Genomic DNA, 18,017 nt, shown 5'->3' on the forward strand with positions numbered 1-18,017 from the left:
TGAAGAATGTTCAAACCCCCACAGGAGAAGTAGCATGACCTGTGTAAAAAGCAATGATTTTAGCTCCATTGGGAGCTTTATAATTTCTTGGATTTCACTCCTTAAATGCTTACTATTAAAATATGTGTGGAGAGTTACACGGGCCTGCCTATATGACGTGTTCGAGGCACCCCTTAAGGATGCTTAGCTCTCATAGAAACTCATTTCACATCTCATCAGTTATAAGTAGGAGCTGGGGAAGCTGGTTTCTCATTTCTCTGAGTTAGGAATACAAACACAGAACTAACAGAATAAAGGATGATGAATTCTCCCTCATGAGCCTAGCTCGAGCAACCCCCAATTCTGGAAATGAAGCCAGCCTTCTGTACTTTTCCACAGGACACTCAGCAGAGTGAACACTGTGACATATTTCAAGGGTATTTTAGGAGTTTAGGGGAAATACGTCAGGTGCATTTGTGCCAGGTATGCAGGTATTGACTGCGCGCAATGCCGTTTTGTCCTTTGTCCAGCACTTGGCAGAGTATAGAGCTCTGCAGACTCCTAGAAAGAGATGCTTTAGACAGTAGTTTCAAAAGGATGCCAACATTTTAAACCTGTTCATGTGACTGAACAAGGAGATCAAGGGCTTCCCCTTCTAGATATCAATTGTAAACAGAAATTTACAGGTAATAGTATTATGTGCAGAGATAAGAAAAAAACTAAGAAAAAGACCGTCCAGAAGGCAAGAGTCCTTGTGGATGTATGTTTAACTCTGCTGTTTCTGAAACAGGAATTTAAAAAATCAAGCCATAACTTGGATCTGAGCAGAGTCAAGATAAAAATACAGCATTCCCCAAATACTTCAAAGGCTGAACTCGAATGTTTTTCCTCACAGTTATGACTAGGTAGAGATCATGTCACTTCCTAGATTATTTTAACTTTAACCAGATTACTGCATTCTGCATTCATCCTCAGGTTATGACTAAACATTACAAAATTCAGCTTCTGAGACACAAGGACAATGTCCAATCTAGAGTTCATCAGGACATACAAAAATAAAATACAATGAGCACGATAACATTCTCTAGATACAAGTACTTTTTTCCTTTTGAAAACTGTGGGGTGGAGTAAGAAATTCTTGTGACTAAGAGAATATGTTCTATGTAGGTCTAAAGCAATGTGTTTCCCCTGTGTAAGGTAAGCATAGTCATTGTGGCCTATGACTCCCTGCATTCCTCAAGTGGAAAATAACGGTTACGAGGTATTCATTTTCATTTAGCTTAGAAGTTACCTCCTAACTTATCATTATTGTTTTATTGTTTTCAGGATAACAAAAGAGTTTTATAAAGCTGGAGATTTAATTTAGGGAGCACTCTATATTCTTTTGTTTTGAGGAACACTGATAAAAAGCAACTCAATATTTCCTCACAATAATGTCTGCTTCACATTTTAGTTCATATTTTAGAATATATTTCTGTATAATGTTTCGCATCTTTTAAAAAGCATTTCAGATACACTATACTATCTCATTCCCAGAACTGCTCTATAAGAGATTATCTGATATGCTTTCTCAGTCCCATTTCGCATATGTGAAAACTGAGTCTCTAAATTTTAGTGTCTCACGTATGATCCCACAGTCAGGAAGTAATAGAGCTGTTGTCAATGTGAAGAGCAGCTCTAACTCCCCTTAAGCCTACTTTTTAATCTTCAATAAAGTGCTGTATATTTTTAAAGAGAGAGCACAGTGTTACTAGTGATAAGAACATAAACTCTGGAACCAGTTGGTTGGAGTTTAGGTCCTGGCTCTGTGATTCTTTAATCATGTCACACTGGTCAACTTACTGATCCTCTGAGGCCTCAGTTTACTCATCTATGAAAAGGGAATAAAAATAGCACCCCCCCCAACCCCAACCCAACAGCACTGTTGATAAACTGCTGAGTGAGTTAATGATTACTTATAATAATGTCTGGCACACAGTGAATGCTCATTAGTGTTTGTTATTATTAAAAGGTTACTGCTCTCTCCTTAAATTTTTGTTCTTCTTATTTCTTTATATTTACTTTTAATTTTTGTATGCAAAATACAGAGCTGATTACCCAGGTAGCACTCAATAATATTTAGGAAAAATTAATATTTCTAGAAAAAAATATTTTCATATTTACAGAATGAAAATATATTTTCTAACATTTCATTTATCTTTACACTACTTGATTTTTTAATGACTTGACTGAATTAAAGTTTGGCTGTTAACATTTTCTTAAAGCAGCTTAGCTTTTGCAGCCATATTCTGTAAATGAATATCATCATATTTCTACAAGGAGGCTGAGTAAACTCTGAAATTACTGCATGATATATTTTATTATATAGTCTAACAAGACTGCTGTCAACCCACATGGTATATTATGAGGATTAAAAAATGGAGTCCCTTCTTCATCATGATGGACTTAGATACTCCCCAGGGCATTTAGCTTGGCAGATTTAGCACAAGTATGATTTCAGCTCCCAATTATCCCTCTGGCTGGGTGCCCTTGTGCAGTGAACAGCCTGAACAACTGTATGCAATGGCCCTGTCTCCTACCACCCTTTAGATTACGTGACTTTTTCAGCTGCAAACTGCTAAATGCTGCACTACAACAAAAACATTTGAGAATGGCATACCTCATGATACTTTTTCACGGTTTTCCCTGAATTGCACGTGCAGGACTTCCAGTTGACAGTTCCACAGCCACAATTTCCTCCACAGCGCTGCACGAGGAGGCAACGCGGAAAGAAGACCACATTGGTCAGCTTCAGCTCCTCTCTTAAATTGACTGAGTAATTCCTGGGAGTGCAACTGTAACGCTTGACATCATCATTGAGCCTGTCCAGGTCAACTGTAAAAAACACACACTGTGTAAGCAAGTGCACAATTGTAAGCAAACACTCGGCATGTGTTTTGATGAACAGAATGGGAAGATTCTGTGAGGGCAATCTTAACCCAGGGATTGAATACGTCCTTGGGATCTCAATTACTACCCCAAACACCAAAGGTGGAAAATCTAATTTCTCTTTTGATCCTATCTGCCCTTCAAAAAAAAAAAAAAAAAATCAACAAGAACAGCAATAAAGGACAATCAAAAAGCCCTCAAAAACTTGGCTAAATCTATATCTTGGCTCAAAGTTTCCTTGTTCCTTTATTTAATGCAAAAAAAAAAAAAAAAAAAAAAGTTCTGAGGAAAGAAAATGAAATGTTCAGCAATTTAAAATAATTGCCTTTATCTTTTAAAAAAATTGCTTTTTGAGTCCAAATAAATCCCGACTCTAAGCCATTACTTAAATATAATTTGAATTATATCAGGGATACATTAGGGACAATCACTCTAATATATTTAACTGGCAATGGAATTTTACAAGTAAATGTGAGAAAGAAAAAGGTTTTAGCTTCATTTTAACTCCAAGGTCAATCAAAAAGTCAAAAGAAATGGCATTTAGGGGGTTGTGAATATGATGCATATTTGTGCATTGGATCCTAGATGGCAGTATAGCTTAGTGGTTAAGTGTTGGGCTCTGCAGTAAAGCTATAGATGGCCTTCACATCATGGCTATGCCTCCTTTTAGTTAGAAAGTTACTCAACTGCTCCGAACCTCTGCTTCCTCTTCTGTAAAATGTAAATAGTATAACTTTACCTATTTCACAGCAATATTTGAAAGATAGAATCTAGTGTGCATGGCACTCAATTAATGCTGGTCATTATTGTTCATCTTGATTAATTTTTATTTTTCCTGCATCTTTTTTTTTTTTTTTAAGTTAAATGGTCACAAATTAAAGGAAGAACAAATTTCAGGCCTCTCTCTTCTATTTCACTTTTGGCCATTATTTATGAACATGACTGTCCAGGTGGTATGGTTCCTGGAACTTTTACGAATGAAGAGCATCACCTTAAATTTTCAAATTTTAGTCATAAATATTTACTGGAATTAAATTGTATTACTGTATTACATACATTACATTTTAATTAGTGGTCTCAAAATCCATCTAATCATCCATCCAGTTGGCATTCAAATCTTCTGACTGATGAGCACATACATGACTATCTTTTCAGAAGAATGCAATTTAGAAGAAAGTTCCTTGTCTGCATGGGTCCCGCACAATTTTCTAGTGCACCTCCCTTGTCACCAGACAGGCCACCACAGGAGAAATCTCACAAACGTTAGGCAGATATCATAAGGCTGACTCTGGACTCCAGCCCTAATAAATGTCTTAGTCTTAAACCAAAACTGCTTGAGGAGCAATAAAGTGTGCTCTATTGGAGTAGAGGTCAAAGTCTAAGGATGCTGTCAGTAGACAGCATTTGAGGGAAACCAAAAGAGAAGAAGGCAAGAATTAGTGAAGAGTCCACTTAACCCCATGAAGTCAGCTGAAAGCCTGGCCAGTTGGGTGGATGACCCCTGAATAAAGAATTAAATGGCAATTGGATCAGTGCCATGCTCTGAGTGCCTTTTCACATGTGCAACTATGCCTTGATTCTCAAGGGCAGGGCTTTTTCCCCAATTGTTACATGCTGAGCCCAGGACACTGTGGGGGCTGAATAAATGCTAAATAATTATCGTGCATATTTTATTGCTGTTTTTTTCTTCCTTTGTAAAGATATATCATAAGTTTAGCTATAATCAATCCAGATTTAAATTGAATGAACTCTGTCTTGGGAAAAGAAGCATTTTATCCCTGCTGAAGCACTGCAAATAACTGCAAGCAAAGCAGGAAGGATTACATAAATGGATTAAGAAGTGCAGCAATCATCCATTACAAGTGTCACCTTGAGATAAATACTGATGCTGGCCTGTGCATTACTGGGCTCACGGACAGGGCTGATGCAGAGGGCCAAGTCTGCTGCTTGTGATAATGGGAATATATTTTGTCTAACATCGTGGAGTAACGAGGTGCAATTAGCAAGAAGTTGTGCTGTGCAGGAAGTCAGAGAGGGATAGGTAGGAAGTAATAGTACCAAGTCTCTCTTTAGTTCAGCCTTCTGCTAGGCACCTTATACATATGACTATGTTTCATTGTTCCCCACCCTTTCCAGGTGAGTATTACTTACTCGAAGTGAAGAGTAAGTGGGAAAACTGGAATTGAAGTCCTTTTCCCATTGGCTCTATAGTCTTTACCACATCAAGCAAAGTGGGGGGATGGCAGGTACCCAAAAGCTGAAGGAAGAACTCTGACCCCCCTGGTGCTGTATCAAGCTTTTCTGTAGGCTGTTGTACTAGGACTGGCATGGTGAATGGTTATATCCTTCTCTCTGGAATATATCCAAGCCAAATTGCAGTATGCCTTCTCCACAAGGATATAGCTAAATCTCAAAATGCCCTCAACAAACAAGAATACATGCCTTACTCGCCTTGAAACCCAACTCTGCACGTTTAACAGTTTACTAACTAGCACTGGTTACTTCCATTTCCTACCTACCCGCCATGAAGAGATTTACAATGCTGTCAGTTTTATGCATCAATTCACTAATGTGACTGAGAACTGTGGCCCAGTGTGACTGCTGTAGAATCCAGCTGCCCTGCTTATCAGGGGATTGAAACCACCGAGGCACTCAATTTAGAGCTAGAACTAAAAGGTCTTTCTGACTGGACGCAAATAACTTCAAAGCGTGATTGCAGACTTTCTGCAGGGGATATTGAGTTTCCAGTCAAAGAAGAATAATTAGCAGTGCAGCGGAGCAGGGAGCCAGACAAGGGGCTGAGCTGCAATTAAGGTTTCCGGTACTTGGTACTTCGGTAGGAAAGGGGACTCTGGTAAGAGCCTGCTGGGAGGGAGGGAGGCCAAGAGGTATAAATCTATGGAGAAGGGCTGCCCTTTCCTTCCCTGCTTCAGTCTCCATGGCGGAACATTATAGGGTAGCCAGGATGTTCCAAATTTAATTCAAAGGCCCATTAATTTCATGTAATTTCCCTAGTTCACCCAGGTGTATATAATGTTATGTAATTCCTCTTTTGCTATCCTTTTGGATTTGAGCCTTCTTGCATTTTCATGGCTCTCTGACGTCAGTTAAGTTCTTGGGGGGTGTGCACTGACAATCTGTTGGAAAGTCTTGAAGGCTGCAGTGTCCTCAAAGCCTTCCTCTGGATACATACATCCAACGTGGGGCCCTGCACAGTGCAGCAGGAGCACCCTTCTTTCTGCAGCCCTGGCCTCAAAGCATAGCCTAGCCACCGAAGTTCCTTGGGCTGTGATAGAAGTTCTGAGCTCTAAGCACTGGGATGGGGGGGTGTATAAAGCAAGGGTATAGTGGAAAAGGCTCACCCTTGTTCAGTTTCTAATCTGTTAAGGCTTAGATGTGGGAGGAAGGAGAGTCAGAGTGGCCTTTTTGATCCTGGCCATCTGTATTTCTAAGTACAAGGTAACGTGAGATGTACTGCACATACATGATTGCATGTAAGCTCCACAAATGCTAAATAATAAATACCATTATTACCGTTCTTTTCACGGTTGAGAAAATTGAACCTTTGAGAGGTTAAGAACAAAACTCTCCACAGCTGCACACCCAGTCAGTGGTAGAGCCAGAGTTTGAATCCAGGCATTTTCATGCTTCATGCACTTAATGAAACCCAGTCTGAAGATTTGAAGAAGAGTGCAAATAGCAGTTTCCGCGAGCCATGATGAAACCTTCCCACTAAAGGGACACTTGATGTCCAAATGACTTGGCTTCTTAGGTTAGTTGATTGGCACTGATCTGTCATTTTCAAGATTTGTCATTTACGTATACCCAAGCATGTGCACGCATATTCATCTATTGGATTCTACTGGAAAAGGCCATGTTCTGGCTAATAAAACAGGCAACTATGAGAGAGCCTACCTTTTTCTTTGGTATTGAGCAATATAATGAGTTTCATCTTTTTCACCTGAACTGAGGGGACTTTTATTTATTTATGATTTTCACTTTGTCCTGATTTCAAGGAGAAATCAGGACAAAATGCTCTCACTTACCTATAGTCTTTGTTATGAAAACCAGTTGGAGGTCCATGTAACAAGCTGGACTGATTGATAGCAATAATTTGTCTTTAGGGAAGATAAATGCTAGAATTTGAGAGATTCTTTCTATAGGACAGATAAAGCCAACATGTATTTTCAGTCCTTGGTTGAGAATCTTCGTACTCAGAGGGCTCACTTAGGTTATATACAGATTTTCAACTGTGAGGATGGTCAGTGCTCCTAAACTCTGCATTGTTCAAGGGTCAACTGTATTATACTTCACGTGCTTGACAAGTGTGGCATAGGTAGTGATCAGCTTATGATAAAATTTTAAAAGCCTTTTATAAATCGATCATTTCAATTTTTTTGAGAATACAAAAATCTATTGTGGAACAATATAACATCCTCACTTTGAATATAGGGAAGTACTTTTTTTCTCCACATACACCTTTAATTCATTGCTTTGTTTTGTTCAACAGGATGGTTTCTTTGGGTCGGTCAGTCTCTGGATGTCAAGTTTATTGGTCAGCTTTCACTGTGCTGGTCTTTCATTGATGTTCATTGTACTATGTGTGTTGCCAGCCTTTTTTTTCTTGACCTTTCTGAGTCTGCTGGGATCTATAATTAAACTTCCGCATGTTCTTAGAGATAGCCAGTAATCATTTTGTAGCAACCAAATCAAGCCTTATGGTGCTAAAATTCTTTATAAACAACTCTTTTAGCAGGTACATACCAGCAGCCTATATATTAGTACACGTTTAGCACATGACATGATGATGGCATGAGAAAGTAAGTGCTTGAAGCAAAATCATGCTTTTCTTATCAGCATTCATCATTGTTTTATTTTCTCTAGCATCTCAGTTTGATACCTCATGTTAATTTTCTATGGTCCAAGTCAAAAAGCATGTCCACCCTACATCTCCTCTGACCCTTTTGCTTATACTCTTCACACATTCTTTGCCTTTTATTATAGTGCTTACTTTGTAGACCTTGCTTTATCATTTTCTTTATTTAGAAGCTTTTCTTCCAATAAACTGTAATGTTCTAAGAAGCAAATTGTTAATCATCTTTTTCCCCTCCTCTCTGAGTGCTTTGCCTCTACTGGAAGGACTAAATGTAGGTTATTCAAGTCTGCCTCTTCTAAAACCATTTGGTTTCAAAGATTAGAAGCAGATTACTGCCAAAAGAAACACGTCTTTGTATTCTAAGCACATTTACCATTTTAGAATATTTGAAATAACTAATTAAACCAATAAAAAAATAAAATTACTATACACTCCTGGACAAGTGTTTCTGATTTTTGTAAAATAGCTATCTTTTGTGACTCTGAACAGATACCCATAAACAAGTTAAGATTACAGAAAGTTTGGGGCATTTATAGCCCAGATTTTCATTGCAAGGAATGAAATGACTAAACTACCTGAATGAACTGAACTATTGATGGTGTTAGGTTAGAAGTGAGAAACTGGGGTGCCAGAACCAGCTCTCTCTCATGTATGAACTATGATGAATGAAGATTACTGGTACCAAGACCCATGAAATCTAGAAGCAGTGCCACACAGGGTAGATGATGGCATGAAGAAGCCTGGTCCCTGACACATATCTCAAGCTACTCAGAAATATGTCCTTTGCCAAACACGGAATAATGTCACAATCTGTCATGTAAAGTGCTAAAATTTGACTAATGCTACTACACTAAATTTATGGTGCTTTGGGTGGGTGCAGTTGGTAAGGAGAATATATCAATAATTGCAGTATTTTTATATCAAACGACTGGGGGCTCTTAGCTTTTTCAAGGTTCATAAATTCCCAGGAGAAGTCTGTTCATCTTTATGGACATTACAACCTCACTGTGATTTTCAGATTCCATTTTCTATAAATCAGCACATAATTGCGAAAACTGCTTTCACATTTCAATCCCAATTTGGAGGTGCAAATAAATCTGGAAAGAACAATTATTTAATAACTTAATGAGGGAATATCAGGATATTTTAAACTTAAAATCATGAATTCCATGACTGATTTGCTGGTTTAATTTCTAAGGAATGGAAACATTTACCATTTGTATTTCTATAAGTCAATCTAAATCACAGTAAAAAGTTCCCAGTTAGACTATTCTTAGTTTTCAGGGTCTAAAAACAGTTAATCAATAAGTGAATGGAAATGTACTGGGTACCTACTATGTGCCTGACACTGTGAGAGATGCTTTCACAAACTCAAATCTCATTGAATGCTCACAATAAACACTCATCTTAGAGACTACTATTTCTCCTCGATAGATGTAGAAGCTGAGATGCAGAGGAATTGTGGCTTGCCTAAATTCACTGGACGTATAATTAGCATATGACAAGTATGTGCTGAGAAGTGAATGGATGAATCCATGAATATCAGCCAGGCATGGAATTAGGCATGAAAGCAGCTGACACCATCATAAGGGAACTCTCTAAATTCTAGAACTCATGACCTTGGGAGATGTATGAAGTATATTTATGAAACAAAACATAAGAAAACAGTTTAGGAGATAAAAAATCAAGGAGATCTTTAAACATCTCTCTTTCTCTCATTTGTTGGAATATGAGTCTCTGGTCTTTAAACACCATTGAGCTCCCCCATGGCATGGGCTTTGCAGCCAACAAACTCAGATTCACATCACGGCCCTCTACACTTTGTAGCTGTCGCAAAATCTTTCTGAATTTGTTTCTTTTACCATGTAAAATGAGAATAATAATACTCTCCTGCCAAGGAATTTATTAAGATTGAATGAGTTACGAGTGTTTGAAGCATAGGGCCAAATGCAGGCTCTCAGTAGGTATGCCCCTACATTATTGCTGAAATGAGTGAAACGGATCAATGAAGTAAGGTTAAAAACAGATTCATCTAAACATCTGAGATTCTGCAATTGGTGATCGGCAAGGAAAAAAGGTCATGCCCACCTTGATCTAAATATCAGAAGGCAATGATCTTGTATGCCAGTATAATTTCATGGACCCTAGCACAGTCCTCTGTAAGTAAAGACATTTTGTGTGCCAGATCTCCCAGCACCAGTAGTTTTGGTATGACCGTACATTCTAGGAAAGGTGTGCTTTATTCTGAAGTCCACTGGGGTAAAGAGAAAAGAGATTCTGGAGGGGCTCCCCAATGATTACAGAGAAAACAGGCATGGGAACCATAACACAAAACTATTTATCTTTAAGAATGACTGTTGTGGAAAAGGCACATCTGCTCACCTGGACACTAAAAGTTACCTATGATTTTCCATTGCCAAATGGATTTTTCCAATCAATTTGCATTTGAATCATATGCCTAGATGGGAGAAATAACTTTGATGACAAAAGTAGGATTAGCATATCCACAAAGATGGATGACCTCAACTAGGAGAAAAGCAGAGGCTACTCTGGCAGTAGGAGGAAAAACAACTGAGAGGATCCTTGCCTCTGCGCTGAGATTTTCTTCAAACATTTTATGTGTGTTGCCCTCGAGGACAGATGCAACATGATAAACAACAGTATGGTTTTTATTAATGTTTTCTGGCAAACTGAGTGAGTGGGGAATCTAGATACTTAACAAATCCTATGGGTCATAAACACTGGCTACAGTCAAAAAGAAAAGATTTGTAAAAGAAACATCCAGCCAGCAAGATAGTGCCATAAAGTTTCTGGGTAAATAGTATCATAGAAAAGTGTAGTACTTGGCAATTATTTTGTAAACTTTTAGTGAGTGTATTGATTATACAGATAGTTAAATTTGACAAGATTTGGATGCTCTGTAGGAGGCTCTCCAGATTACTGATGATTATCTTAGAGCCTTCCATGGAAGAAAGCAGAAGAGTTCACAGAAATACCTTGCTTCTGTGCAGAGTTTTGTATTCAAGTAATAATCATAGCTATCATTTATTGAAGGCCCACTAGGTTTTAGATACTCTGTTATTATTAATTCTAACATAATTTGCAAAGTGGCTATAATTAGAGCCATTTAATAAACTTCAGAAAACAGAGGGTCTATAAGTGACTTCTCCAAGGCCACTAGTCTTAGGATTTGAGTTAGAATCTCATTACAAGTTTATGTGATTACAAAGCCCATGTTCTTCCCACCACAGCATTCTTTTTTTTTTGCTCCATTTCTGTCAAATATGCAGTAAATAATTTTAGTATTGATAAAGAAAGCTTTTACTTGGTATATACCACACGGTTCAGGAAACTCAATAAAGCTAACCCTCATTCAACATTAGAAATTATAAAAATAAACCCCTTTTGATTTAATGTCCCCAGTATCTGTCTCTGTTTAATTTACAGATAGGTAGTTACAGAAGAATGATATCTCAAGACCGACTTATCTGACTCATCACTAGTGTCAGCCAAGGGCTTTTTGCAAATTCTTACCCAGCTATTGAATAGGCAGTTAAAGTTACAAACATTCAACTTGTGGTGACTTCAGCTTTTTTCTAAAACGTATTCATATCTTATATAATTCTGAAATTACTTTCTACATTCTATAGCACTACTAAAAGAGCAAAACTGTATATTCCTGGTTAGCATGCAGGGGCATGACAAAAAAACAGCTATAAATGACTACTTTAAAAATAAAAGATATTCTGACCTAAGAGAATTCAGAACCAATTCAAATATTTTTATACAAAACATATTTATTTTATTTAATTCTCAGTTTCTTCTGCCTGTTAGTTACCTGTAAATAGTTTGCAAATTAAAAAGTCAAGTGTTTTAGATCTCAGAGAAAAATAATATCATTTAAAAAAATCATATAATTGGTATTGTATCCTTGGAAATAGGTTCATAACTATCTTAGAGTTATAACATCAAACCATTTAAAATCTGTAAAAATTGTATTCTCAAACCTTATCTTTTGGAATCAATTTAATATCAATATATTTGCTCTACTCAATATTAAAATATAATTTTTAAAGAAGAATACATGGCAACTCTTTTGTAAAGTGTAATTATAGATCAAAACTATTAATTTGGAGTGCCTAAACAATTATCTCCATATTTTTATCACAACACTTAACCTGTGAAAACAGCCTTTCTCCTTGCTATTATGTGTTGGCTGTTTCTATGCTAACCACACTACTGTCCTGGAAAGTCAAGTTGCCCTAGAATAAGTAAAAAAAACAGATCTTACATTGTTAATCTTTATAAATTGCTTCTCAATTAATGCCCAGTCTCGTAGAGCTTAGGGCCAATCATTTCTTAATCATTTAGAAATGTCAAATTTCATGTTATGAACTTGAATATATAAACACTGTCCCCAAGTTCAAACATATGTGTTTTAAAGCAATCATAAAATAGTTTCAGTTAAACTATAATGGTCATACAATGATTCAGAGGGTAATATACAGCTTGTAAAAGATCCACACGATTTTTTACCTAATATATGCAAATCTTTGGTATCATCAACATGTGGTATCATTATCAGAAGAAGAAAATGTAACTCGAAACAATTTTTTTTTTTTTTAAATTTGGGGCAGCTTTGAGGTTAAAAGCATAAGGCGGAAATTATTGGCAAAAATTGGGTTTGAGAATTGCAGTTATCTACAGATTTCAATTATCCATGCTACTCTTTTCTCTATTACCTCCTAGATAACTGAAAGTTGAATATATTAACTTATTGTATTATCTTCGGTCTAGAAGCTCTTACAGACAAGTTGGAGTTTATCTATTACTTGTGAAGTTAAAAAAAGTAGACCTTATGCACTGAGTTCTGGCTTGAATACTTGGCAGTGTAATAAGTCTCTTTTCTCTCCCTCTTCTCCCCAACCTTTTACTGTCCTCTTGCTTCTCATTCTCAACTCTCTTCTTAAAGAGAACTAAAAACTCACTATAACCCAATTTCCCTTCAAATAAACAATAGAAGCAGAGCATATAATTTAATTTTAAATATTAACTGTTTCTACCTCATTACATAAGTTCTTCATCCAATGTGTTTGTGTTTTATTTTAGAGTTTATAAAACTCTATGTTTGACCCTTTGACATTTAAGAGTCATCTTAGAATCTTACTCTCTGATAGCAAGAAAAATGTCACTTTCGATCAGTTTGAGCAAATCAGAAGAAGGGTAGCTCAATAGATAGTCATAAATGACATTTGCTTCTGCACGTCATTAAAAAATTATTATACTGATAATAGGAAGTATTTTGTAGATCTTATAAAGTTCATGTTTTATTTGACACCTAATGGTGGCGCCCAAGAAATAATGGGCCTCCATTTTCTATAACTATTTATTTGTCTGTTTTCATTTATTATTCACTGTTCCCTTTCTTATACATCAGAACACAAACCATGAATTTGTATTTTTAAATCTAAAACCTGAAAATAACAGCTGAAATATTAAACCTGATTTCCTTTGCTTTCGTGATACATGCAGGTAGTTCAGCATCATTGAAATGATAAACAATTAAATCTGCACAGTTAGACAAGTGCAGAGACAGTGGTGATTTGCCAGTGTTAAATGAAATGGTATAGATCTGTCTTAGGATCATTTTAAACAAGAGATTAAGAAATGGAATCTAAGTCAACAGGGGAGAGAATTGTTTATTCTTTCAAAAAAAAAAAACGTAGAATGTCGCCTTGAATGCTCTTACAAGGCTTTTTCAGTAACCAAATGCATTCTTAATAAAGCTATGCTCCTTAAACTATGGTATGGGTTTCTATAAACTTTAGAAATATACTAATGCTTGATTATTAATGTTTTCAATTCCACAAACATTAATTGAGCATCTAAAATGTGTCAGAGACTGTGCCCAGTGCTGGAAATACAGGATGAACAATCTCTAAAACAGTATCTCTCAACCCTGGCTTTTCTAAGGATACATCTCAATCTCCTAGGAACCATAAAATAACATCAACTCTAGCCCCACCCTCAAAGATTCTGAGTCAGTGTGTATGGGATGGGACTAGGCATTTGTAGTTTTCAAAGCTCCTCAAATGATTTAATATTCAGCAAGAGTTGATACACTTGTCATAAGTCATAAGACCATATTCCCTTAAAAAATCAAAACAAAACAAAAGTACAATAGCAATGCAGTAGCTAGACTTATAAATGTGTGGCATCCAAAATACTCTAAACTTTGTCTAGAGTGATGCGCTTCACAGAAAGAAGACAAGGGACAAGGAAGGCTTTGCCAATGAAGCAATGCAAACATATTTCAGAATTTTAGGCAGCTATAGCTAGTTAATACTTCTTAAACAACTACTATGTGTCAGGTGCTTTTGATGGCACCACTAACAATTCTCAGAAGTAGATGATACTTATACATGTTTGCAATGAGGAAACTGAAGCTCAGGAAGGTTGAATGACTTGCTAAAAAATCACAAAACTTGTAAGTGGCAGGGTTAGGATCTGAACCCAGACACCCTGCCTCAAACTCAACATAATTTCTGGGGAAAAAGTAAAAAATTTAGATAATTTTTAAATTTTAATATTTCCTAAATAAATAAATAAATAAATGCCAATAAACAGGTGCTCTTTGAATAGTTGTAGTGGTTAAGATATATGACGACAGATTCACATTTTATTATTTCTTTGTCCAACATACTTTTTAATATTTTTATTGGGTTTTCAAAACAGTATAAATATTTTATTTTTCTTCAAGTTACCTAATAGATATCCAAAAAGAGCAAATCCTTACAGAAAAACAATTTCTCCTTTGAGTTGAATCCAATCTGAGGCCTGGGGAGATTTAGTTGGAGAGTTACAGTGATGTGTGTATGAGATATCTCTACAACATTAGGGCCACCAGTGACTCTGCTGTCCCCCCTTAGCCAGGCATTTTAAGCATGTAAGATTATCACCTAAACCATAAGCAGCAGACCCAGGCAGGAGTTAACTAACTAGTCATTTCGGTCCACATGTTCTAATATGTTGTGCTTACCAACATAAACATTATCTATTAAAGTAGCCCAGTCCACATTTCTTAAAAGTACCCCTGATTTTACATAGTATAAGAGACAAGCTGTATTTTAGCTAAATGCCTTCACATCTATGATGCAAGCCAGCCTAGGAAGACTTTTAGAGAAAATTTTAATAATAACAAATCTTATCAAATAAAACAAGGATATAATCAACTATAAATTATAGTTTTATTCAATAAGAGGAAATTTAAAGTTATTTCTCTATTAATTTGAGTTAAACATTCAAATGAACATTCTCATCCTAGGATCCTATCATTCAGATATAGGATGAAAATATTTTCTTTTTAAGAGTTTAAGTATTATTATTTCAACTTATGATGTTTATTCTGCCTGAATGTTCATCTCTTCTCCCCTCATTATAATTTCCTGAATCTCAAAGTTGAATGTGTGCCTTCGTATACCTCCAAACTATCCCAGACTTCTTTGCTTCTTCATAGAACATTTACATCTCATGAACCACTCAGGGCACCAAGCATATAGTACTTCTTCATAACAAAATTGTATAATGGCCACTGAATGAGTAGAGTTGAAATCCACGAAGAGTTTTGATCTTTGCTTTACCAGGAGCCTGTCCACCAACACTGAGTCCTGGGCTAAATTAATATTCATTAGAGATGCACAATAGACTATTACACAAGCACTGCTACTGGAGGCAAAAGCCCATGATTCTCTTTTCCTCTCCATTGCTAACTAGGAGGCTTTGGCAAATTATTTACTTCACCTGGCTTTCGTTACTTCCACTGTTTGCAGTGGGGTTAATAATGTTTTACTTGCCTAGAAGCACAAAGCTCGTTTAGATAATTTTATAAGGTCTTTTCTAGCTCTACGCTATGACAGACCTTTGACTGAATCAAACCTTTCTTACTCCCATATAAACAACACAGTCAGGGCAAAACATAGAACTTTATAAGAAGGTGCTATGAAAAGATATGTGATAACAGACTGATGATAACCATCTGATTTAAGTGAATTAAATACATTGCATTGCTAATCCTTACTTATTATTACTATTAACACTCTTATCTGCTTATGAAGAACCTCCAATGTTCTGTTTCTTACCTTTTGACTTCCTGTCATGGTATGACCTGCCTCGATAATGAGGGGTGTCCAAATACAGATTCTCAAGATCTTCTTGCCATGATTCAGGATTGAAGTGCTTGAGCAGATCTTCCACAGTATCAAATTCTGCAACTGTTTTGTCCAGAGCATCCACAGTGAGAGTGGGATCCGTTACTGATGGAGAGTGATAGGATACCCCCTAAGAGTAATATACAGCTCAGTGTACTCAGAAAAAGCCCATTGCTATGAAACACAACAGTCATACAACTATATGGAAGGAACATAAAAAGGATTCTGATTATAAGACATCATATGTGTAAATATCATGCTCTAGTACTATTTCTAAATAAGAGCGATTAATTGATAAATGACAATCGTTCACTTTTTTGCAAATCAAAACCAGGAAAATCATATAACTTCCACTTCATCTGAACCGCAATCATTAAAAAAGACATAGGCTAGATGGAAATATTAAAACTAAGTCATCCAATTTCCCGATTCAATGTCACAAATCATCCGTATCCATATCAACAACTAATGGTGAGCAATTAAATTCTGAACTCCTTCCATGCAAATTTTGCATAATCCATTCCATTCTACCATATTTAGCCTATACATCCCCTCTTTACAGGTCACTTAGCATTGCTAGTGATGTGTGAGCAGAGTTTGAATCTATTCTGAAGACAGCTTGATAAAATTTGACACTTTAACCAGCTTATTTACTGTCAACGAGGATAATCAACCATGATGGTTCTCTTAAGAGTGGAAAATTCACATGGGAAGCATATGTTTTGCTTTGTTTTTTAAGTGCTGTAGCTTCCTAGTGATCGCAGTTGCCATTAAAACATTGTCAGGAATATTTTAAATGGGGAATCCAATATCACTAAAAGTCTGGAAAGGATTATGTATTTTGCCATAGAATATATCCCCACATAAATTTCCAAGAGCTTACTTCACTAACCCTTGTACAATCTAGAGGTAAATGAGCCATGATTCAAACATCTCTGTAAAAATTCATGACCCATTAACAAGGAAATAGAGAACACACAGTCTCAAATGATTCCTAAATGTCTTTAAAGAAACTGCCAAACAAATAAGATCCCCCAAGGGCAAATATCTCTTCTCATTATAGGAAAATGTAAACTTGTGTTCCTGAAACTTAATTGCAGTATCCTACTGAGAAATAATATGTGCTATAGAGTCACAGACAGCAAAGCCCACATTTATATTTTCACTCTTAGGTAATATTTTCTCTCTTTAGCCAATCAAGGCCCAAAGATTCGTAAGAGATTCGATGATCATTTGCTCTGACAGGAATGGTCCCTCTTTAGCAAAACTAAGTGTGTAAGGACATTAACCTACCACTAGTGGCATTTAGGAACAGATTTCAAGTATGTGCTAGTGAGAGAGGGGAATAGGATTTGGGGAGTAGGATGGGAGACATGAAACAGATTGGTGAAGGTGTTAGGCCAGCTCTTCAGGGCTGCACACGTGCACATGAGTGCATGTGTGTGTGTGAGATATGTAAGCTGAATCCTGATTGAAGCACCTAGTTCTATCTTTCACATCTCTCTTGGAATCAAATGCTAGAGGTGAATAATACTTAGATTCTGCACAAAAATCAAAATTCCCATTCAAATTGTACTCTGGAGAATCTACTGTCTACCTGGCTTATATTCACTAGATGATTTATAATTAGCTTTGCATCACAATAATATAGGTCTAAAATAAAAAAAAAAAATAGCAAAATGAGCTGGCCAAATTTAGGTGCATGGCAGACTATAAAAGCTTTGAAATTAAAATACTTCCTTTAGTTTTAAAAATAAAAGCAGGTATATCAATTGAGACATTCCAACACAAGCAAAATGGCTCTCGGGAACTCCTGGCAAAATGTTTCCTAGGGTCACTCCAAACTACGCTTAGGATGTCATGTTCATCCAGATGACTCTTCAAGAGAAAGCTGTAGAGGGGCTCCTAGTCCTTGAGGGGGAAGTTTGGGTTTGCTCTTCAGACTAATGTTAAAAGAGCATTAACATTAGTCTGAAGAGCAAACCCAAACTATAGAGAAAATTGTCCTTATATATGAGCTGTTTGTC

At 36.5% G+C, this 18,017-nt stretch overlaps 1 protein-coding gene across 2 annotated transcripts in view; it reads right to left on the reverse strand.

Annotated features, from left to right (window-relative positions):
• The window catches only part of PDGFD (platelet derived growth factor D), a 230,860-nt gene that overhangs the window by 12,103 nt on the left and 200,740 nt on the right, over window positions 1-18,017 (reverse strand). For both annotated transcript variants that reach the window (XM_023535384.1, XM_011368111.2), the window contains exons 5-6: window positions 15,922-16,120; window positions 2,639-2,853 (exon numbers count right to left, since the gene is read on the reverse strand). In XM_023535384.1, the coding sequence (XP_023391152.1) occupies window positions 2,639-2,853; window positions 15,922-16,120 (414 nt within the window). The remainder of the gene's footprint in view (window positions 1-2,638; window positions 2,854-15,921; window positions 16,121-18,017) is intronic.

Source organism: Pteropus vampyrus, unplaced genomic scaffold (assembly GCF_000151845.1).
Source record: "Pteropus vampyrus isolate Shadow unplaced genomic scaffold, Pvam_2.0 Scaffold139, whole genome shotgun sequence".
NCBI classification, from domain to species: Eukaryota; Metazoa; Chordata; class Mammalia; order Chiroptera; family Pteropodidae; genus Pteropus; species Pteropus vampyrus.